At 37.3% G+C, this 24953-nt stretch overlaps 1 protein-coding gene across 2 annotated transcripts in view; it reads left to right on the top strand.

Annotated features, from left to right (window-relative positions):
* Nucleotides 1-24953, top strand: part of HSD17B4 (hydroxysteroid 17-beta dehydrogenase 4) — a 69595-nt gene that overhangs the window by 6454 nt on the left and 38188 nt on the right. For both annotated transcript variants that reach the window (XM_076361615.1, XM_076361616.1), the window contains exons 3-16: nt 1427-1534; nt 2066-2125; nt 3184-3205; nt 3315-3361; nt 4147-4231; nt 5976-6163; nt 8589-8680; nt 9324-9348; nt 10991-11119; nt 19675-19781; nt 20478-20711; nt 21163-21214; nt 22481-22552; nt 24072-24175. In XM_076361615.1, coding sequence (XP_076217730.1) covers nt 1427-1534; nt 2066-2125; nt 3184-3205; nt 3315-3361; nt 4147-4231; nt 5976-6163; nt 8589-8680; nt 9324-9348; nt 10991-11119; nt 19675-19781; nt 20478-20711; nt 21163-21214; nt 22481-22552; nt 24072-24175 — 1325 coding nt within the window. The remainder of the gene's footprint in view (nt 1-1426; nt 1535-2065; nt 2126-3183; nt 3206-3314; nt 3362-4146; nt 4232-5975; nt 6164-8588; nt 8681-9323; nt 9349-10990; nt 11120-19674; nt 19782-20477; nt 20712-21162; nt 21215-22480; nt 22553-24071; nt 24176-24953) is intronic.

Genomic DNA, 24953 nt, shown 5'->3' with positions numbered 1-24953 from the left:
CACCTGAATTGTGCTAGCTGCATGTTCGAACTGTTACATATTGATTATTTAGCTTTGTTTCCTTTCTTTTTTGCATCAGTCTGTTAATGTACTTGAGGATATCATCATGTTCTGTTGTAATTCTTTCTGGTTCAGGCTAGACAGTTCATGGTTTTGGTTTGGTTTGTTGTTTCCCCCCCCCCCCCCTTCTTTTCATGGCTCACTTCTTCTGGGCTTTGGCATTTTCATTTACTCATTTGGATTTCTGCAGTGTTCCCACACTTCTCTTGAAGTGCTGCACACAAAGTTGAATACAGGATTCAGATGAGACTTTCTTAGTCTGAGTAATAGAGAACGATTTTGTCATGTGTCCTGCAAGCTATGTACCTCTTTACATTGAGAGTGTAAAAAAAAAAAAAAAAAACAAAACCCAAAAAAAGGAGGGAAGGAAAAAAAAGGGCACAACATGGATTTATTTCCTTTTGCGATGATACAGCAGACTTACAGTTGCTGTTTATCATCAAGACCAGCAAGAATATCTTGCATGTTTTGTGGATTTCACTATTACTGGCTTCTTGAGGACTTTGCAAAAGTTAGAAGTCACAAAGCTGGAGTTCACCGTAGCAGAAGACTATTTAGCAAAATGCCAGTGTTGCATGTAAATCCACAGTCTATTCTGGTTTTCTTACAGTTTCATTTTGCACCCATTTAAACGTAATTCTTACAATTTTTTGAAATTCTTTGTCCAAATATAATGTGTGGATTTTTTGGGGGTGTTTTTGTTCCCCTGATGAATTCCGTGAAACTGTGGTACATGCAAATACAGCAATGCAGCAAACAGTGGTGATGATATGGTGCAGCTACCATTAATGATGCATGCCCCAGTACAGAGAGCAGCCTGGAAACAAAGCAGCTGCCTGTGTCAGGTGGCCCTCTTATCCCACAGGAGCAGAATCCGAAGCTCCAGAGCCTCTCCCTTTGTTCAGACTGCTTGATCTGTTCTATAATGAAGTTTACTAGTAACATTTTAGCTACTGTATTAAACAGGAACAAAGTCTTCTCAGTCTTGTTTACGGTTCATGCGGTAGCTATAGCCGTTTGACAAGAGACCAGAATTAATCACCTGTGATTGGTATGTAATCTTGATCTTAATCTCTGAACTACAATAACACAATTAGAGAGGTAGCCTGGGCAGAGCAAGCAAGTTGAATGCATGGTGGAGAGAAAAAAAAAATGTTCTGTTTCCTATTTAAAAAAATGATACTGTATGTTATACTACTTAAAAAAAAAAAAGTGACCAACTGTTCTTCTCTAATCATCTGAGATTCTCAGTAGGATCCAGATGCAGCAGATTTTATTAATACTCCTTACAACTTCCAGCATGATAAGGAGAGACCATGAAGTCTGAGTGCTAACAATGAAAAATTCATTTCTTTGTGATGCACAGTGAATGATCTTGGAGGTGATTTCAAGGGATATGGCAAGAGCTCCTCAGCTGCTGACAAAGTTGTCAACGAAATCAGAGCGAAAGGAGGGAAAGCAGTACCCAATTATGGTATGTAACTTTGCCAGACTAGTTTCATGCTTTATCTATAGGAATAGTGGACCTGTTGAATGAAAAGTTGACACTGCTTAATAAAGGACTACTGCCAGCTTGTCAATACCACATAAATTAAATAGGTGGAATGAAATGTGGATTAGGGAGACAGAGGCATTAAAAGCAAGTGCATAAAGTACTTTTTTAATTAATACTCGTCTAGTAATGCCCTTTTCTTTCATATGCTTTCTTAACATTGACATACTAAGAAACTGTCCATCTGCAGTTGTCAGAGGCAAAATGGGAATGGATGATTCTTACTTGTTTTGCTTCTTGTTTTTCTTGCAATGGCAAACATTGTGCCATTTAGACTTACTGGGTGGGATTTGCTTTAGGCCACATGCAAATAGTCGCTGAATTTGAATTTATTTTATATTGGGGTTGTACACAATTTATTTTTCTTAGCTCCATGGAGTTAGCTGATAATATCCTGGAAGTGCAGTGTATCCAGTTCATTTTACTTGAAAATTCATACTTTTTTTCTTATAGATTCAGTGGAAGATGGTGAAAAGCTGGTGAAGACAGCACTCGAGGCTTTTGGGAGGATAGGTACAGTTGCTTAATTCTTTTTGTAACTTGATTGCAGGCACAGAGCCATTAATAAACAGTGCAACTGACAACAAGTGTATGAAATACAGTGTGACAACAGTCGAAGTCACCAACCCTTGATGCCCTTAGTCAGTGAAACCTAAATCAGGGGCTTTCCACTTTACATCTGAATGGGCAACTTTTCTGTCCTTTTTGGTACTTTTTAGCAGAAGTTTAAAGCTCGATCTATGATTCTTATTTTCCTGCCCTTCAGAATTTCGGTACTTCAGTAGTGGTTAACAATTTCTGTCTCAAAGCACAGAGTTCATCAAGTATTATAACTAGCTGCATAAAATTAGGATAAATAATGTTGCTGAAGAGTCAGAGATGCTCTGTCATGTTTTGGAAGCTCTTTTGCCTATGTGAAGATCAAAATGCTTCAACACAAATTGAAAAAAAAAAAAAAAGCTTGAGGTATTCTATCTAACAAGTAATGTTCCTCTTTACCATATGACTGCCACTGTTTAATTGTGAAGTTTATGTGATTTTAGCTCAAGATTAAGTGGCTAAAGGTACACATGATCAAAGCCAACAGGAATCAGATTAGATATTTGACAAAAAATTGTTATGATCCAGGTTGCTTTAGTGGCTCTGTGACTGTGGTTCTTCCACTTATCATTTGGGCTTTCTGCAACAAAGATGGTGGCACAAACTGCATTATAGGCAGCACTCTGGAATTCAAAGCAAGCTGCAAAACTGTGCAGGATGGCTGCATCCTGCAGGTATTGTTTTCCCAGGTAGTCAGCACTTCTCAGCTATACCTCTCTGTCAGACTTCATTCGGTTGGCAGGCCGAGACTTGCCTGTACTGAAGTATTTTGTCTTGTCTTAATTATTGTCCAATGGTAGAGTTCCACTATTCGGGACAAGGAGCTATAGAATAGTAGTATGATGTTTGTGTGCAGTGTTCTGTCTATATATATTTTTAGAAGTGGAAGAAAAATAGAAACAAGCTTGTATTTTATCAGTGCGTTCACTTAGTTTCTTTTCCTTTTTTTTTTTTTCTTTTTTCCCCCTCAGATATTGTTATAAACAATGCTGGGTGAGTAAACCTGAAGGTTTTTTCCTGTTTGATTGTGGGCTGTCACTTTGTGTAAACACCTGTTCATCTTTTGTTTGTTTTGTTTTGTTCTCCTAATGATGCATTTTAGGATCCTAAGAGACCGTTCATTTGTTCGGATAAGTGATGAGGATTGGGGTGAGTTGATAAACTTTAAAATGTACTTTCTGTGTGAAAGATGAAAGGTACATCCCTCCCATTGGTACAAGGAAAAAGAGAAGGCAGGGAAGGGTGTCTATGCCAGATCAGAGAATTACCTTTTGCTCTGAAGGCTTAGTGGTAAGCTGCTTGTATTTAGCTGCCTTGTGTTCAGCTTGCAAACCAGATCTGTGCTGTAATGCATGGTAGGTGTATGAAGTTCCAAAGGGGAAGAAAGGCTCTAGCTGCCACTCCAGGTTGCTGAGTGGAATACAAAAAAGAGCCATGTGAAACACACACAATAGTTTTTGTGAGCAGAACACATTCCTAGCACCAGCACTGACTGGCTGAATACTGAAGAGGCTTAAAAGACACAGAACTAACAACGGAGGAAAGCAAGCTGATGTGCCAAGGGACAGAAGAACAGGGGGAACCTTCAGTGAGATGGTAGGTGGTGATAACCCAGTTGAGCAGACTTTTGCAAAGATGGTCTAGCTTCTGTAGTCCTTGTTTGATTGTGCTTAAGTGCAGGAATTTTGAATGCTTGTGAATTCTATACAGGAGAGCACCATCCAAGAGGCAGAAGAGATGATTAGTGTATGTTTAGGCAAGCACTTCAAAATCATCTATAAAAAAGGAAAAAAAAAAAAGCCCACAACTTTTTTAGTAACAGTTTGAGAGTCTAAAGAGAGTGCAGTTTTTGTTGTGAAGAAGAAACAAATGGTGTATTTCAACTTGGGAGATGAAATCCTGGAATTATTAAACTGACATTACTTCGTTCCTAGATATAATTCATAGAATTCATTTGAGGGGTTCGTTCCTGGTCACCCGAGCTGCATGGAATCATATGAAAAATCAGAAATTTGGCAGGTAAAAATTAGTCTTTTTTTTTTTTTTTTTTTTTTTTCTTTTTTCTTTTCCAGTAGGGTATAACAGACTGATGCATGCCCTGACAGTGAAGGAGGAGTTTTGCATCCTTTTCTTCTATTGTCACTGGGATGAAACAAAATCAGTCCAAATGTGTAAGCCCTTATCCTTTCAGTTCTGCCCCCCTCTCCACCTCCCCAGCCAAATGTTTAAAGGTTTTTTCCATGTATATGCAAGTATCCCAGACAGGAGCTGTAGTGTTACAGAAATACCATTTCTTTTCATGAGGACTGGTTAGAAATATTTGTTACTTGTATGTTATTGCTAGTCCAAGGGATTCTTCTCCTGCTCCTTCTTATTCATATGACAGGTACATGCAGTTCTGCTTGTGGGTCTTGTTTTTTTTGTTTGGGGTTGGATTCCCCCCCGTCCCCCCTTTGGACAAATGTACTTGTCTTAGAAGTTGTGGGAGTGTTCTTAGTCTATTTTGGTATGTGTTACTGTTAACTGAAAGAGTGCAGTGAATTCAGACCTTTAAGTTTTTTCACTTTTGTTGTTTTTCCTTATCAAAACACTGACATGATTTTATTAATCTTAACAACCATACCCACATGTTGAAAGCTGTATGAGCTTCTTTGTCATTCTGTGACCAAACTGCATTCATTTTCATCCAGGGAACTGAACTGTAAGGATAAGGGAAGAGATCAGCAGGCAGAATACACAGCTAAAGTCTAGGAGTTGCATCCATTTAGGAAAACGCTTCCCTTGGCTCCTTTTTTGTATTTGCTCAGATAACAATGGTAGTGAGTGCTTCTGCGGTTCATGTATAGATGTGTGCCATCTGCAAAATGCCTGCTTTGTAAAGATTTTGTAGCTTTTTTCGTCTTGATCATATTGAGCCAGTACTTGTAACACATCTCTTTATTTAGATTAAAAACAGTGGATTATTGTCAGTGAGGCAAATAATAATAAAAATGAAATAGATTTTGATCCCAGCTATGCAGTGTGTTTACAGTAGATTGGAATGGATTCTGATAAGGCTTCTTTTAAAACTAAAGGTGTAGACCCTTTTCTTTTGAATTCCAATTTATAAGAAGACATGCAGCACAATGTTTTCTTGCCTCAGACCCGCTATGAACCGCAGTGGTTTTAGAGCTTTCTTGTGAGCAGTTCAGTCATCTCCACAGCAATAATGTTAGGGGACAGCAAAGGGCAAGAGTTTGCTGTCTTCTTCCTTCATGTGTTTAACACGCGTTAGGATTCTTTGAATGTGAATTCTGTAAGAATGCATCTTCGCGTATTACTAGGTAGATATTAAGGTGAAGTCATTTTCAATAAAATAATATTCTTCTGACCACTGAAGTAATTTGTTAATTATAAGAATAACGCCACTTGAAGTGCAGTTAGAACATGAAAAGAAAATACTTTTCTCTATATCGTACCCTGTTGTCACAGAATGTCTGTTCTAGTTTTGCAGTATAACTCAGAAAGGCTCATGACTTTGTTAGTTTTCTGCTACTATGACAATGCTTCAGGATTTGTCAGATGTTTGCTATCAATCAAACATAAAAAAGGCATGTGTTTGTTAGCAAAAACAACACATAACATTTTCTTATTTGCACGCTTTTGTTTTGTGGAATGTGGAGAATATAATACCAAAGCTGGAAAATGCTGTTGTGTAGAATTAAACGACTTGAAGAAATCATTGAACTTTTTTCTTTTTTTTTTTTCCCTCCTCTCCCCTAAGAATAATTATGACTTCCTCAGCTGCTGGAATATATGGAAACTTTGGTCAGGCAAACTACAGTGCTGCAAAACTTGGCCTTTTGGGTCTTTCAAACACAATTGCAATTGAAGGCCGGAAGTATAACATCCACTGCAACACAATTGCTCCTACTGCTGGATCCAGACTGACCCAGACTGTCATGCCACAAGGTGAATCATTTAAGCTTTACCTGTACTAATATTTTTCAGTGAATTGAAGCACAGCTAACTTTATCTCTTAGAAAACGCAAATCCTTTACACTTCATACACTGCTAATTCATTATTCCCACTGTCTTTTTGTCTCTGAACTGACAACTTTGTCTGTTGTAAGGAATTCTTATTTTCTGCCACAAGATAAGAAGCGATTTTTGTAATTCACAAAAGCAATTTCATGTGGCAAGGCTCTTTAATTATAGTCTCTTCCAAGATCCTCTTACAGTAGTGGAAAGGCTTGTTTGTTTCATCAGATGTGGAATCAGGTATGTGCATAAGGTGTCTGCACTTGTTATAATATTGTCTAATTGCAAAATACTGTTTTCTGCACGTCATGCGTGCACTTCTTCGTTCCATGATCAGCAAGAGATGATAATGAACTGAGTTGCCCAATACATTATGGTTTTCTTTATTGCACAGTTACTAATCTTTGAATGCTTGAACAGGTTTTAACAGAGCGCTGCATTGGGAAGTCAGTATAAAGAACGTTCTAGGAGACAGCTGTATGTAAAGTGTAAATCTAGGATAAATAGAGTAACTAATAACTTTGGCAAATGACCAGAAGAAACAAAAAGAATTTGGAAAAAAAAAAAGCCTGTAAAAGGAAATTAGTCTTAGAAAGTCTTCTAGAATCAGCCTATTTCATTTCCCTCCTGCCCTTCTTTTCAAAGAAGATTTCAAAGCCAGTGGAATCATTACATTTTTCAGACTGATATACAAGATACTGAAGAGTAATATATTTTATACAGTTATGCATGGATTGAATGCATGATTTTGTTTGACTAATTAAGTTCTGTGTAAAGTATCCTGGTTTAGGTCTAAATAATCCGAGTGATCAGGAAATCTAGCAGCTCTATAGGTTGTAGGTTCCAGGGTTTTATTGCACTTACAGAAGAGTCAAATACATTAAGCTTGCAGCTATGAGTTCCTGAAGCATAAAGGGGAGTCCAGTAGCTGGAATTTCCTGAATATATTTACATAGAGTGATAAAACCACCTCCTAATTTTCTTTCTTAATCATTTTAAGAAGAGTGAGATCCTTTGGTCTTATAGGATAGTTACAGCTCTGATCGTTTATTTCTTACCTTGTTCCCTCCCCCCCGTCCAGTTTTACAAATACTCTTAAAAGGTTTGGACACCAGAACTTTAAAAACATTTTCACGTGTCTTATCAAATTATCCTTGTTATCTTAGTTGGTACTTCCTGTTCATCTTTAGATGTCTGCAAGCACCTATGCTTTAGCATTGCCACAGTTATGTATGTTCAACTTGGCCCACTTACTGTTGTTCTTGCTAGAACTCTAAATGTAGTTTGCATCTCTTATGTGTTTTTTCTTAAACTTCTACCAACTATTTCTTAATAATAGTGGATTAATAGCATTAGTGATAGGAGTCTAGTGCTAATTTTTGAGAGCAAATGGTGTGTGGCATAAAGTGGAATACTATAGAAAAGCCTAAGGCTTTTGTTAGACATTTACAACATGCCATATTAAATCTAGTTCAATTTCCTTTTACCTTTGTGGAACGTCTAAAAAGGAACTTCTGTTACTTCAGATTGGCTATTAAAGAAGCACCTGTAATGCTAAACTTTCCCAGCTCTTCGTCTGTCAGGGTATATTTGAAAATGCTTGCTGACCTTTAGCTGAGGAACAGCTATGTATCTATTGCTGTTGAAAAAATAACTTTGTTTAATTTCCTTTTTCAGCTTTTAGAATATTACTCTTTCTTTTCAGACAGTGGATAGAATATGTGGTAAAAGCTGCCTGGACAACCACACTCTGCTTCATGACAATATCTCCATTTTCAGATAGTTTTCTCTTGTGCCAGATGACAGTGAAAATCCCAAAATACAATTGATACATAAATTTAGCAGGGCTGATAATTCCCGATATCTCATTTGGAAAGACCAGCATTTCCAAATGGAATGTTTCTCAGATATTCAGCATCTACAATTCTTCTCATGTTGTCTTTTCTTCATAACAGACTAGCAAATTAAAAGGGAAATTGCTCAGGTACCTCTCCGTCAGGATTATGTCTACCTGAATTGTCCTTGTTTCAGGCTGCCTGTCAGATGGGAATTTAGGAAGGTACCTGGCTTTGCAGTCTGCATGTTACAGTGTTCCCAACGTTTAGACAGTTTTCATCTGTCTGGCTGAGAACCAGTGTCATTGGGTTTTGAGGCATACACGTGTCTTACGAGTTGTTCGTATTTAATGAATCTTCAAATGTTTCATTTCATTTGTCCTTTCTTTTCATGGCAGAACACTATTGTTTAAATTCTCCCTGGCTCTGCTGTTCATCAGAAGGTGGTAGAGTAAGAATAATTTGGTGAAGTCATACAGTATTTCTATTTTATGATTCCCCCCACCTCTAATTTGCTCTAGATCTGGTCGATGCTTTCAAACCAGAGTATGTTGCTCCCTTAGTTGTTTGGCTTTGCCACGAGAGCTGTGCGGAGAATGGCAGTCTGTTTGAGGTAATTTTTTTTATTTTCTCTTTCTTCCACCTCTTTCCCTCCCTTTTCCCCCTCCCCCGAAATCAATCATTTGCTTTAGCCTGTCCAGTCTTAACCTTTTTGCTGAAACTGAATTATCATGTGAGATACTACATATTCAGCATAGACAGAAGAAACGTTGACCCTGTTGTGCTGTATATGACAAGTACATCAGGCAGTAAAATTGTCAAATTCTGGTGTGTGTTCAAAATACTGCTGATTTTATTGTTACGATTGTTCAAATGTACAATTGTTGCAATTCTTACTGTACCCTTATAAGTCTGAAAAGGTACCAAAGCAACTACTTCAGAAGAAGTTTTTGTTTTCTAAATCATTCAAACACAGAAACCAACTTGCAGGAAGGATGAATTACTTAGTTATGCAATACATTATAGGTATTCATATCAAACTGCTAGCTCATAAATTGGATGGAAGCTGTTATCTTGTTCTTGGAGTTTTATGTTGCTCATGTTCCAGTGCTTAACTAAACTGTTAAATACAACCAGCAGTAGTTCAGAAATCTTTATTGTGTTGAGTTTGTTCTGAAGTATAGTTTTGTTTCCCTACATTACCAAAACTTTGCTTTGTAACGTGGTAAGCTGAAGTTTTTCTTTTTTCTTGGCAGGTGGGAGCTGGATGGATTGGAAAATGTAAGTACTTTGTGTTGAAGGATTGACTTTGTTTTTTGGATTGACGACAAAAGCATGCAAATTGTCTTTACAGTTAAGCTCTGCTCAAGACATTTTTATTTAGGAAGAGAAGACTAGCAAAAGCCTAGGGTTCTGAGGAGACTGCTTATTTTAAGTAAAAGTCAAATATTTCACTACACATGGGGGAAACTGGTAACCTAGGTATGTATTTTGTTAGGCTTTTGAGCTGACTAATAGTAACTGAAAATCTGCCTAAGTAACCTTAACTCTTGGATCCCGAGGATATAATTGAAGTCAAGAAGAATCTCCATTTTTCGTGCTAAGTATACGTTGCTGCCTTTTCTTGACAACTTTAACTTTTCATGGTATAAAAGTAACACATGCTGGTAAACAGGCTGCTTTTTAGTTGCTTTCCACCTTTATTTATACTTCTATAAAAATACTAGTGATATGCATTAACACATTGAGGCAGTTAGCCTTCTTAATAACCAGTAGCTATGCTAGCTAGGTATTTTCCTTGAGTGACTCCAGTAACTAGCTTAAATATGACTGTAAAGAAAACTTGTAGACAATACTGAGGGCTTACGAGATGGAAAATTTAATTCAGTGTGTGAAATGTCTTAACTTTTTCCCCAAATATGTTGAACCTAATACCAGCATTATTTTCCAGAACTGTTCAAGGACTTTTCAGCCTACATGAATATCACCAGTGGGTTGGAAGTAGGGCCATTAATTCAAGAAGTGGTTCCCCCTTCTTCCAAAACATTTTTTTGCTCACTTGATAAAGATTTTGTACATTTCTAACTAACTGTAAATGTTCTGGTGGCTCTGGAATAGCTTTTCCCAGGTAGTGTATTAAACAGATTAAACAAACTGGGGCAGCAGAGTAAAACCTCTTGCTGCCCTCCACAAGGAGTTGAGTTTTAATACAGCCAAAAATCTGTGGCTTCTCCTCTCTGGTCAAAAGAAAATACCATTTTTCATCATTACAATGGCTGTTGTTGAAGCCTTTAAATGAAACCAGGTTGTTAATAAGGTACCAGTATGGCCTTATTCAATTCATTACCTATTGCTAATAGCAGAACAAGCATGACAGATTAAGGATTAGTTGCAATCCAGGAAGTCTGTATCCTTCCAGAACTGCTTTCACATTAGCCTTACCAGTTTCTCAAGGTACAGTATTGAAATACAACTTCAGGGACCATTTGGAGATGCTGGCTACTGGTATTAACATTCTTTCATTGGTAACAAGTGGTTTTCACATTTCCACTATAGTTTTCCAAGGCTCTCAGAAGATTCCTAAGCATTAGTAGCCAAAATCATGTCAGAAGAGAATGTCTGTAGATACATACTAGCTGCAACTTTTCACTGTACAGAATCCTAAAACTCATGTATATTTTCAGAGAGCAATCAGTCTGTTGCGGCTTTAATGAAATTTAAAACCAGTGCTATTCCTTTTCTAAATGTTAGTTAAAAGCAGTGAACCCTTTTAGTCCAGCTTGAAGTTATACTGGTGAGTTAAATTGGAGTACTTTCCTTTCTTGCACTGTCTTGGAAGTAGTGGCCTGGATGAAAGTAATCTAAAGAAACTAAAAGTTTCTTTGTTTGTTACTTGAACTCTCTGGCTCATGTTTCCCCTTAGTGCGCTGGGAGCGATCCTTGGGTGCTATTGTCAGAGGAAAGAATCAGCCAATGACGCCTGAAGCAGTGAGAGATAAATGGGAGAAGGTCTGTGACTTTGATAACGCCAGCAAACCCAGAAGTATCCAAGGTAAAGGAGACTTTGATAATGTGGATAGTTTGGGCAAGCAAAGCTTAGAAGAGAATGCTTTCTTGTCAGATATTTGGTGAAACCTTACTTCAAAAGTCTACAGAACCAGTGAATTCTTTTGTAAACGTGTAACATTAATCATTTACTGTTTCAGTGCGGTGAGATCTTTTTAAGGAAACTTTTGTGTTCTTACTTGTATAATTAAGACAGTTTTATCTTTCTTAAGAGTTTCTAGGGAAGCGACATCACTGTCATTTTATGTATTACAGCCAGACTAATAGTAGTGTTTTATTTGATTGTACCTACATACAGGTAGTAGCAGTGTAATAGAGAGATTGTATTTTCTTTTCAGTCCTGGAATCTTGTTTTTTGGTAGACATTTCCATACCAAAAAGCTCTCTGGTTAAGTCGTTTGGTATAACACAGCAAAGAAGTTCTTCCTTACTGCCTTGTGTTACTGGGTAACATCACCCCCTTGGCTGGTGACCAAGATGACTGTCTTTTCCAATGCTTTGTTTACTTTCTTTGTTCCTTCCCGTTATTTGTTTGTTGGGGGTTTTTTTAGCCAAAATGACTCTGATCTTTCCTACTGCCGTACTTCCTTCTCTTTCATCTTCCAAGCTTTCTCTTTGTTGTCTTGTGTCTCTCCTTATTTAGATCCATAGTTGTCATAGTTCATAAATGAACCATACAGACCAATTTTCCTGACTGCTTTCGAAGATTTCTCAAGATGTTACCTTTAGTTTGTTAGTGTGAGTTACATGTGCTTAGTATCACTGATGGTTGTTTTGTTATTATGCATGTCATTATTTAGGTCAAAGATTGAGTATTTGTCAAATTAGGAAATGCCAGCATTTAAGTGTTGGGGGAGGAGGGAAAGAGGCATCCTTATGTAGAAAGCCAGTTGAATTTCAAAGATACTTAGATACACAGTAGATGTTTAAGCTGTTGGTCCTGAAATCCATTATGGCATTTCATTAAAACCTAGGGATATGTTTTTAGATGCCTAAACCAAAACCAGAATAGGAGATACTTTGTCCTTTCCCTCAGATCTTGGTAGAGGAATGTAACCAGCCATACAGTATCACCTTACTGACTGTTTTCGCTGATCTTTGGCTTACAGATGTCCCATTTCCAAATGTATGTCAGTTTATAAATGTTCTCTGTCCTGCTATGGAACAATGTTATTTATAACAACATAATTCCAGCTTTATAGCTTCTGATCTGTTCTCCGAGCTGTGCATGTACTATGTTACTTTTATGGGTTGCTAGCAGAAAAATGTTGTAGATGGGAATTTCTTTTGAAAGTTGCTTCATCATTACATATGATATTCCATATCTGCCTCTTGATGCTATTGGGAGAAAAAATTGGACAAGATTTTGGACTTCTGAAGTAAATGTGCTTACAATACAACATAGCACGTTTCTATAGTCAGGAAATTGTAAATATGAAAAATCTTGCATTAATTTTTTTTTATGTGAGAATCAGCAGAAGGGTTGAGGAAAATTCTGAAGAAGTTAGCTGAATAGAATTTTCAGTTCTATATTAAAAGCTTTTTCTACTGCCAAAGTTTCCACTTTGTTGCTTGAAGGTATTCAACTGTGAAATAGGGGAAACTAATTAGAGTACTTGCATTAAAAATGAAAAGCTACAATACCTAATATCTGCAAGTTAAAACTCTCCCATAAGATTTCATTAATTTAAGTAATTTGATGCTGTGAAGAGCAATCGTGTACTAACCATTATGTATAATTATAAAAAAATACCAATTAGATAAAGTATTTGCTTGTTATATAGTAGAAAATCCCATAATCAGAGACGTTAATCTTGTTTCATAATTTGGGCATACTGATAAGAGCAGTTTGACTTTATTTGTTCTAGATTACAAAACATCTGTTGGTTGGTTGGGGTTTTTTTAAAGGTAATTTTTCTTACATGTGGAACAATCATACATAACTGAATACTTGGATTCATGTTGTACTTTTTTTTATACATAGAATTCTCTTTTTTGCAAGCATAGGGGGAAGTTATTCTCTTAAAAATAAATAAATTAAATTCTCCACAGGTAATGTCTGAATGATCATGCATTTAGAGCCCTGCCTAGCAAAGCACTCATTTGATGTTTAACTAGAGCATGTTCATAGTTGTGTATTTTAGCCAAGGTTGTTCTGCTGGAGATGCTGAACTCTTGAAGACTAAATGGAAGTACTGTCTCATCTTTATTTTTTAGTGGTGGTCTTTTAAGAAATTAAAACATTGAATTATTTTTCTTAAAACCAGTTTAAGTAAAAAGATTAGAATTTTTCTTTCCTTCTTTTTTTGACTTTTTTTAAGCACTTCTTCAGTTTGTAGGCTTAACTTGTTCTTTTGGCACATAAACTGAATCAAGGTAAAAAACTCTCACTTGTGTATCAGAATATGATTTTATAGGGTTTGTGCAATTTTAATTAATAGGAAATAGCTAATCGTCACTTGATTTGGCAGTTGATGTTAATTCAGTAACTCATTGAAGTTTCTCAGATACCATGATAATGTACTCAGTAAAGAAATCTTTTTTGGTAGTTACCCTACATCTTTCTAGATGAGCAGTACAGTTGATTGCGCAGTACATTTTTTTGCCCAAACTCCTCCCCTTACCCCAAAAGCTATCTGACACAGTCAGTGTGACTGTGCCTGCCTTTTCACTTTCCTTTTAATGCCTCTTGTCTTTGCATGTTCTCTGTAGTTATTCCCTAAGCTTTACAGGCTTAGTCCTTAATGTACTTGGACAAGTTCTGGCAGTTCCTCTGTATTCCCACACAGTTTCAGGTATAGTCCTGTTAACTAGTAAAAGATAACGTGCATTCTCTACACGATGTCTTTTTAACAGCAGAAAAATCTGAGAACAGACTTTCTTAAGAAGCTGTGTGAGAATTTAGGCCTTAGGAAGTTGAAGAAGTGGAAGAGGTAGTTTTGCTGGCATGTATTCTCCTACTTTTCCTTTACCAGGAGTGAAAGGTAACCATCTACTTAATGCAACATGAAAATGTCACTGCCTCTGAGGCAGCAGTGAATCTGCAGTGACTTATGTATTAGAGCCTTTTCCTAATTTGCATTATGATGTTATTTTCTTACTAATGGTTAAACTGAAATAATAGTTTTAGCTTCCTTTATACCACTTTGGAACAAGCTAGAAATCTGTCAAGAAGATACGCAGGGCATAATCAAAGCCTTAAGGTTAGGACGCAGAATCAACTTACAGTGTACATCAGTGAGTCACTGTAATTGGCTCCCTGTATGCCCTTAGGCAGTAGCAATTGCAGAATAATGTGACTTGGCATAACAAGTACTAGAAAAGAATTGCTCAGGCTCTCTTTTGCAGCTGGATCTAGTGAGCTGACATATTTGTCATGGTAACATGATTCCGTGTTTTGAGATACTGAGAGGTCCTGGGCTCCTGTGCATAAGCAGAAGGGCCAAATCGAATGTGTTATAGAAGCTTCTGAATGTGTGGTGCATGTGCAGTAAGTCATAGTTGCACATTGCACTGCATGTTGGCATGTTGTCTCCTTATATTCCCTCTCAGACAAAGCTAGATCCAGTAGCCCTTGCCTCCACAGTGCACTACTTGCTCTTGTGTCCTAGTCCGATTCTTCCTGTTATGTAAAGGGAGAAATCAAATTGTGTTGTGAGATAAGTGAAGGACAACCATCCCTGTCTTGCAGATTATATACTGTATACAGCATTCTGTAGTATGTATTGCACAGGTTAGTATGTTTAGTTGTTTTGTTTTCTAGGAAAACAATTAATTATGCCTGTCACCCATATAAGGCAATCTCTCTGTGTCTCGATTTCCTCCTTGATTTTGAAGATAGAAGCCAGTTTCAGCTAAATCTAGTCTTTTAGAGGTCTGTAATCTGCTGTCACGTTCACGTGCATTTTTAATTCTCTTAGAAGCTGTGTAGGTACAGCAAACAACTTGAGTATTCTCACTGGCTGACTTTTGGCACATTTCAAAAGCTTATCTCTGGTGTAGAGCAAATTAATATAAAACACGTATGTATGTATACTTTGTGTGTATATAAACAAAAATTTTGCATAAGAAGACTGTTCCAGCTTCGATTTCAGCTTTCTGCATATGTGTTTAAAAAGGGTTTAAACACTGGTGCTGTTTCCTCCATAGTTAAGGGGTATGGTTCACATGCAATGTTCCCTAATTGGAAAGTGAGACGAATAACTTTTGGAGAGAGACAGGCTTTGCCATGACTATTTTCAACCTTTGCTCTTTAGGTCAATCTTTCCCTTCTGTCTGCTAATCATTTGCTCTATAATAGCAGACCATGCTGGGGTAGTGGACATTTAAGGTTTTAGAGTCCACTGACAGCATAACAACTTAAAAAAAAATCCCAAAACCAATATTAAAAATAATTATATTAATGAAAAGTTTTCCTACTGGGTTTGTTTCTGCCAAAATTATACCCTTCGAGCTATTTCTTGGATCTTAGAAGAACCTTACTCAGCTTGTAGAGTCATGTATTAAGAAGTACAAATTGTCATAGTTAAGTCTACTGCTGAAATGTTAATTTCAGACATCTTTGTGTGGTTACATGACTGAAAACTCATGTACCACTCTGCTTCCCTCCCCACCTCTTTTACTTTCAGTACTCAAAATGAATGCAAAATAAAGACTGTTGAAACCATCCTTAGCAGTGTCCAAACCTCACTTATCAGTGATCTTTTGTAATTTTTCATCTTTCTTTTTTGGCAATCTTATATCGCATTGTTAGCTCATAACAATGTATTTGATCATAACGTTTGTACTTCTTAATGCAATAATCTAATTTACTCTTTCTTTGGAGGTGTAACCCTGCCTCACGTGAAAGATCGTATCTGGTCAACTGCTAGAATATTACTGTAAATCTAATGCTATACTAGTCCAGTTTCTTATGCCAGGCAGCAGAAAAGCAATGAAGACTGAAATAAATTAATATGTTGAGACATTTCAGTTGCATGCTGCTCTAGCAGTCCCTGGAGGATGAAGGGAATGTGTCAGCCCTGGCGTTCTTAACTGGAAAAGTTCTGTAACGTAATAATTCAGGGGGAAAAAAAGAAATTAACTTTTTTCCCCTTTATTTAAAAAAAAAAAAAAGAAAGAAAAAAGGTTTGCTGCCTGTATTTGGTGATATTCTAATAGCTTGTGTAAGCTTTTCAGGCAACCCAAAGGGACGGCATCTTAAAAGTAGCTTTGGTATTAAAGGACGAAAACCACCTTGAAACATAAAGCATAACATACACTTTCTGCTGAAATTTGGGCCTAGAACCATAGACTTATCTCATGCAGTTCATGTCTGTCATAGATATAAAGAAATAAACCCAGGAGTCCTTGAAAGAACATTCCATCCTTAAAGACAGCTTTTTCTGCATACCTATGCTTTGAAAATCAGTAAAAATGTTACTAAATCATTCTGGTATGATCCAGGTCAAGTGCTGTTGCTGATTACAAATATAACAGTAGTCCAAAGTTTAAAAAAAAGAATTTTGGTGGGGCCTTTGATGTTCAGGATGAACAACAACACATCTTGCATTTTAAAAAGGGTAGAAAGGAGGACCCTGGGAACTACCGACCTGTCAGCCTCACTTCTGTGCCTGGCAAGATCATGGAACAAATCTTCCTAGAAGCTATGCTAAGGCACATGGAGGACAGGGAGGTGATTCAAGACAGCCAGCATGGCTTCACCAAGGACAAGTCCTGCCTGACCAACCTAGTGGCCTTCTATGATGGAGTGACATCCACATCAGTGGACAAGGGGAGGACTACGGATGTCATCTATCTGGACCTCTGTAAGGCCTTTGACATGGTCCCCCACAACAACTTTCTTTCTAAACTGGAGAGCTATGGATTTGATGGGTGGACTGTCCGGTGGGTGAGGAGTTGGTTGGATGGTCGCATCCAGAGGGTATTGGTCAACTGCTTAATGTCCAGATGGAGATCAGTGATGAGTAGTGTCCCTCAGGGGTCCGTATTGGGACCAGTACTGTTTAATATCTTCATCAATGACATAGACAGTGGGATCGAGTGCACCCTCAGCAAGTTTGTAGATGACACCAAGCTGAGTGGTGCGGTTGACACGCCTAAGGGATGGGATGCCATCCAGAGGGACCTGGACAAGCTTGAGAAGTGGGCCTGTGTGAATCTCATGAGGTTCAACAAGACCAAGTGCAAGGTCCTGCACCTGGGTCGGGGCAACCTCTGGTATTAATACAGGCTGAGGGTGTGAAGGGATTGAGAGCAGCCCGTGTGGAGAAGGATTTGGGGGTACTGGTGGATGAAAAGGTGGACATGAGCTGGCAATGTGTGTTAGCAGCCCAGAAAGCTAACCATATCCTGGGCTGCATCAGAAGAAGGGTGGCCAGCAGGTCAAGGGAGGTGATTCTGCCCCTCTACTCTGCCCTGGTGAGACCCCACCTGGAGTACTGTGTCCAGCTTTGAAGTCCCCAGTACAGGAAAGACATGGACCTTTTGGAGTGGGTCCAGAGGAGGGCCACAGAAATGATCAGAGGGATGGAACACCTCTCCTATGAAGAAAGGCTGAGAGAGTTGAGTATGTTCAGCCTGGAGAAGAGAAGGCTTTGGGGAGACCTTATTGCAGCCTATCAGTACTTAAAGGGGGCTTATAAGAAAGATGGAGAGAGACTTTTTAGCAGGGCCTGTTGCAACAGGACAAGGGGTAATGGTTTTAAAGTAAAAGAGGATAAATTTAGACTAGATATAAGGAAGAATTTTTTTATGCTGAGGGTGGCGAAACACTGGCACAGGTTGCCCAGAGAGGTGGTGGATGCCCCATCCCTGGGAACATTCAAGGTCAGGTTGGACGGGGCTCTGAGCAATCTGATCTAGTTGCAGATGTCCCTGCCCATGGCAGGGGGGTTGGACTAGATGACCTTTAGAGGTCCCTTCCAACCCAAACTATTCTATGATTCCTATGATCTCCTTAGTGTTCAGCCAGACACTAGCCAGCTCACCAATTTGAGAGTCAGTCATATCATATATTCTGGAAGAAGGACAGACTCCTTGAAAAGGAGATTGTAGTATTCTGCACCATTATTAAATTACAGGTTGCCTTTATACCGTTTGTCTTAATGATGTCATTGCATGTAAAATGCATGATGGTAATCTTCAGATTTCACCATTAAGAATGATAGTTATGTTCCTGCATGGAAATGGGTTGTGGACATGAAAAGTTGAGGAAACATTCAGGTTTACTTGGAGGTCAAGGCTGTATTTTCCCTTGAAGATTTTAAAGCCATGTGAAAGCCTTTCTTTGGTTCATGCAAGAAAGGTAGAAACAGTCTGTTACTTCTCCCAGCAGCTCAGTATTGCTTTTCCTTCATTCATTTAATGAAAAAAAAAGGATAAAAAGGATTATGTTTTAAAGGGTTTTTATAAATTACAAATCTCGTTTTGCACATTTTCACATTTCGTAAATTACATAACCTCGTGTCATGTTATGACAGTGCTTGTACCCAAAGATAAAGCTTGGCTTTGGCAGGAGAGGTGACAACATATGTTTATTTCGTAGCTGTTCCTTTTTCTTCATGAGATTCAGGCCGCGAATAAAACATTATGATGATTCTGGCAGTGAGAATGGGAAGGAAGAAATAGTTTAGGAAATCAAGATTCTGCAAGAGGGTATGCAGCTAACTTGCAGGATATTTAGGGGAGTGCTGTGCAACAGAGCAACACAGTGTTAGTCCGAGCACCAGTGCAAGTCGGTATGGGTGCAGGGGTTTTGAAGTGGAGGGGAGTGGTTCCAAGGTAAAGGTAGTTAAATAATGATTTTGCGCTCCTCTGATATAAACACTTTTTTATTTTTCTGTGCATGATTCTCACCAATTTTTGTTTGATTCTTTCTAACACACAAATGTTTCATATCTATTTTAGCCATATCGAGCTTCAAGGAACAAGCTGTTCTTGATCTGTATCTCTTGTTCTGTATCTCAGCCGTGCATCATCTCGCTTATAATCTTGGCATTGTTCAAGCCTCAAACTTAGTGATCGATCTATTTATTTATTTATGTGACTTGTGAAAGAGGGTAACCACCAGGAGATGAGACCTGTTACTTGTATTGCAAATAATTTTCAAGATAAGAAAAGGAGTACTAATTTTTGGGTGTTTACTTCTGAGACATTCTGAAACGTAACGCTCATTATCTTCTCTTTAACACTGTGGTTCAGGGAATAAAACAAAGTATTTACTGACGTATTCTGCTTGGCTTGAATGGTGGCATATAGCACCAGTTGTGTTTCAGGCACTTGAATTAGATAGGTGTCACGGTTGACTTCTGGGTGTAGAACTGATGGAGCTGGTGTAGAGATCACTTATCATCAACTGTTGTGTAGATGCCTGTAAAATACAGCACTACGCTCAATTTGCAGATGTGTATTTATTGTGTTTAAAAATGAATTGAGAAGTACCAGGCTATATCTCATTTGCTGGCGTGTTTGTTGTGTGTCTAATTAGAGTGTCTCATTTATGGCTATTTATAAGTGATTTTTTCCAATTCCTTTGTCTAGAGTCCATAAGTGTATTGAATGATGCTCTAAGTCAGATAGAGTCTCAAGGGAATGTTTCTATGAATTCAACAAGCTCTGGATCAATGGTCTCTTCATTTGTTGACACAGTAAGTACCTCTGTCTACCAGATACACTCAAAGTTAGGTGAAAACCTTTAGCAGAGACTTGTGTTGCTGATCAGCTTCTACTCTGGCTTGCTGTCTGCAAGATGAAAGGTGGATTTTAAACTGTGAAGTGAGGAAGCAGAATAAGAAACATCGTCGGACTCCACTTTTTATTTTTCTTATTGATGATGGGAAAACTTAAGGCTAAATGGACTGAATAAAGGATGAACAAAGCAGAATGCAAGTGCTTGTAAATTCTGCAAGCCTCTTTAGTTAGGGTATTGTTCAGAAAAGGGCCAAGGGATGGGTCTTGTTGGGCAATGTGGTTTTGCTCTGGCTCCTTCTCTATAGATAATTTCTCCTTGTTTCAATCTTATTACAGTGAAAATTATTTCATTTGTGCTTTGTTGTAGAAAAATTCTTAAGCATTGCTCAGAGTGGAGCTGTATGAAGTTACACTACTTATTCTTGAAGTAAATTGCTTGCAGCAAGATATAACACATTACATTAGGGTTGTTTGCACTGCAACAAATACATTAATATTTTATGGTATATTTATTACTCATACTTTATGTTTATATGTGACTCTAAAGAAAATGCTCAAATGTGAATTTTTTTTGATACGAGAATTATAGAAAGAATGCAAGTGCAATATTGTCTATTACGAAGTTTTATTTTATACTGACTTTTAATTTCCAGGCAAGCATTGTTGGCCGGGAATTGGCTACCAACGTGTATGAATATACTCACTTAGAGCCTATTCTATATGCCCTTGGTGTGGGAATGTCAACTAAGGATCCAGATCACCTAAAATTTCTCTTTGAAGGAAGTGAAGATTTCTGCTGTTTACCTAGCTTTGGAGTAATTCCTGCTCAGACTTCAATGTTTGATGGTGTTCCTTCTCTTCCAGGACTAAATATTGATCTCACAAAGGTATGGAAGAGTTAAGTATCTGATTTTGTTTGTGATTTATGTAACTATAGGGTGACTCTAATTAGTATGTTTGTAATATTAATAAGTTCCCTTTATTCTAGAAAAGGAAAATTCAGTGTTTTGTATTCTTACATCCTAAGAAATTATTCATTTAGTTCACTTGTATAATCTGTGTCTTCTTAAGATGGTATGAATCATTAATTTCTTCTTAAATTTTAATTTGTATTCACTATGCTTTTATTAAACCACAAAAGTTTAAAACTTTCTTTGAGAATATTTTCTGTTCGGGACTAAATTAGAAAACCAAAACAAAAAACTTGCAGTTTTTATTTTATTTTATTGTATTTGTTCTGAACACTTTGTAAAATAACTGTATATTTCCTTGCAATTGTGATGGGGGAAGCAATAGAATATAGTGATTGTTGTTATAGCGCTGCCTTTCTTTACATAGATGCTGCATGGTGAGCAATATCTGGAACTGTATAAACCATTACCAACCTCAGGTCAGTCCTTTTGTGTTGCTTATTTGCTTTTCACTATGACAACAGTTCCTGTAGCCATATTATAAATGGAAATAGGGAAGCTCTGTTTCCAACTGGATTTTTTGGATATTCTTTTTACAAGGGGTGGGGGAGAAGAGAGGCAACCTGTTGTGTTATTGAAGGAATTCTGAAACTCTGTGTTCTTGGGATCAGGTGTTGCTTTTCTATAGTATACTTAGTGAACTGATGCCTAATCTTTGATATAATAAGCAAATACATTAAATGCTGGTGTATTACTCATATAATTTGATACTAATTAGCAGAGCTTTTAATTCTTTCTGTAAGGTTGTATCGTAGAACTTTGGGATGTTTACCTAAAAATTCTTCAACAATGGTTGCATCTGTGTGTCTATAAGAAGATCAGATTTAAACTATGTATGTAAAGGAGGAGTGGACATTTCTATGAGGAGGCTAAAAAACTGTCCTGTCAAAATTATCAAGATACTAGTTACTGCAGTAGCAAGCTCTTTTCACAGATGGCTGTGTTTTCCCAGATTACAATACTTGAGAGGTGCTCCTTAGACTCATTCAGGATATGCATGCATGTGCCTGGGATTCTTCATTAGTAGTTGTTAAAAATTAACTTTTCCAGAGTGTAGAAGGAAAAAAAAAATCTTGCAAGCCACAGATAAATGGCATAATTTCTTGTTGAAACAAAAAGGAGATGTGTGAAAGTTATATTAATTTCAGAGAAGTCTGATAATTAATAGTGGATTGCCAAGACTTCATAAAGCTTTTTATTTTTTCATTCCATAGGCTGATTCCGTAAACATATATGGTTACATATCTCTCTAGAGCAATAACCTCTTTAGAGACAAACTTCATAAACCCACAGGCCCAGGCCTTGAGCTGAGGTTCTCTTCTCTAGAACTGTAGTTGTCTCAGCCCTCTTTTTGTGGACAATCCTTAAGTGATTGGAGCTATCTTTGAAGTTAGCAATGTGTTTGAGTCTGAAATGTGATTTGTGTTTAGCTCTGAATACATAAACTATAGCAAAATTCTATTTTAAAAAACCGCAAAACTTAAAAAAAATTCCTCACATCTGCAAACCAAGATTTGCAAAGATTCCCAGACACTTTTATTGTAATCATGATGGTTGTGATTACTGTGACTATTACTATGATCATTATTACCATTATTGTTAGTAAGAAATTGTAAAGAGTGATCTGTGGACTTAATTACTGAAGCAAAACCTTACAACATGTACGTGTTCTTCTTTTCTTACAGGGCAATTGACTTCAGTTTCAACCGTTGCTGATATTCTCGACAAAGGATCAGGAGCAGTCTTGCTTATAGATGGTAAGAAAGTTCATAATTTTTGGAGGGGATGTAGTAAAATTTGACAGGCTCAGTTTTTAACTAGCTGTACCAATAACTGCCAGCCTTTCCACAGTAAAGACTATTAGCTTATTAAATCTCAATGAGAGCTGAGAAATGAGCTAATTAGCAATAGCTGTGTAAACGTATAATGTAATTCTTCTTGGGCAATTAATGTACTGAAATTAGAACACTGTCTTTGGAAAAAGATTTCAGAGAAGGTTTGGTTTTTTCCTGTGTTGCTGGAATAGTGCACTATGCAAATTGAACAAAGTTCTTTAATAGTAATACTTAGTCTTCTCTGAAGGCAGCCATTTTAGATTCTGCCACCCTTCAGCAAGGGGGTGTGTGTACACGCATGTGTGCGTGTGTTTTGTGGGGTGGTTTTGCAAAGGTTAGTCATATGTGCATGTTGTGTAGACTCCTCTGCAAAGCAGCCATCTTTAAGAGCATGTCCTGTGTTCTTTTCTTATGTCTACATTGTTCTTTTCTAAACAAAACAAAACCCCATTTCCTTCCTCTTGTATCCAAGTTAAAGGATCAGAATGTCCCTGGAAGTTGATAAGTTGTCATTTTCAGAATTTTAGTATCTTTAGGAATTGTTATACGAAGGTCCCTTGGGAAATTAGGCTGCAAGAGTAGCTTAATAGGCAGTGAATCTGTAAACACTCTTGAGCTTTTATTCCTTCAGTGCACAGATAAAATTGTAAGAAGGTCTTTAGTGTCCCTTTGTTCCTCCTAGCTGTGTTTTGCTTCCATACTGGGCTAACATTAAACCTGTCTGTTTCTGCAACACGCAAAAGTTCTTTTTGTGAGCAGAGTCTTAGTGGTTTTTAAATTTCTTCTGGAACTGGAAATGAACATTAGTAATAATACTGTAAATTTCAGTCTAAGGTGTAAGGGGGTCAAATAGGCATGAACTGGAAATAGGAAGCTGAATCTCAATTCAGTGTAACAAGTTTAACTTCTTCAAAAGAGAGAACAGGTGACCTTAAACTAAAGCTTGCTCCAGAGCTCTTTTTGTACAAGGTACTAGTACTGCTTTTTGTATGAGTTGGTAATGTGCTTTACACAGCAGGGATTGTTAATAGTGTCTAATACTTCGTATTTTATGGCACAATTCTATCATATTTAAATAAATTGATAATGCAGTGTGAGATGCTGAAATAAATACTAATTTCAGCACTCTGTTGTTAAATATTTTTAGCACCTTGAACGTGATGCTGAAAGCATCAGCATTTTGATAGCTCATTTTTTAATTTTAATGCTTTCATATAGATAAAATTAATGATAATGTTATTTGAAACAGATCATTAGTCTTCACTAGTGAGGAAGTGACTTGCAACAGTGCAACATGGAAGTGTGACCATTGTCCCTTCAGTTGTTAAAATTAGCTTTGTCACGTTTGAAGCTGAACTTTTCTCTTGTAATAACACATGCTAGCTATATAAAAAATGAGATCGAAGACAATATATGACCTTTCTCTTTTGTTGTCTTTTAGTGAATACCTATTGTGGAAAGGACCTGGTGTGTTATAATCAGTTCTCTTTGTTTTTTGTTGGAGCTGGAGGATTTGGTGGAAAACGAGTATCAGAAAAGGCCAAGGTAAATTCACGCATATTCATATTAAAAAAGACCCACATAAAAACTTCTGTTAACACTGCAACAAAAATATTTGCTATATCAACTAGGAAGGATAAACTAGCATTTGAGCAGTGTGGCGGTACAAACTCAACTGGAATATAAATATTTCTGTTCATTGAAGAGCCTGAGTGAAAAGGTACTGTTCAGGGCCTGGGAAATCAATGCTTTTGTTTTGACAATTAGGGAGAGAAATGAATTGCTAAACATGCAACTGATGAGATATTCCTACATTCAAATATTTGAAATTACAGATATGGAATATCCTAATGGAAAACAGAATAGGAGATTCTCGGGAATCAGGCTGTAATCTGACCCAATTTGACCCAATTAATTCCATAGAAGTGGTAAAATCTGCTACATGTTGTACTTTGGGCTGTGCTAAATTCCTTAAAATTCTGCTTCTGTAGGTCAGATGGAAGATGCTATCAGTTCAACTGTCCAATTTGGCAAGAGTCTTATTGACTCTTGGTTTTATGAAACCCAAATGTAAGCTTTGCAAACAAAAGAAACTTCGCGTGCTTGGATTTTATGTATTTAGTTACTCCCAGTCACGCTCTCCATAAATGGACACATGAGGAAAGTTACTAATTTCTTGTTAAAAGCTAGCTTGGGAAAGGTTTTATTTCCTCAATCTATTTTTGATCTGAAAAATTTTCAGAGACCCCTTAGATCAGAACAAGAACAGAGAAGTGGCTTTTATTTGTAAGTCTTGTTTTTCTCAAGTAGATTTGGGGAGCTT

This window comes from Aptenodytes patagonicus, chromosome Z (assembly GCF_965638725.1).
Source record: "Aptenodytes patagonicus chromosome Z, bAptPat1.pri.cur, whole genome shotgun sequence".
Classification (NCBI taxonomy): domain Eukaryota; kingdom Metazoa; phylum Chordata; class Aves; order Sphenisciformes; family Spheniscidae; genus Aptenodytes; species Aptenodytes patagonicus.
The sequence above is the reverse complement of the archived record's forward strand: the minus strand, read 5'-3'. Positions and strand labels throughout refer to the sequence as shown.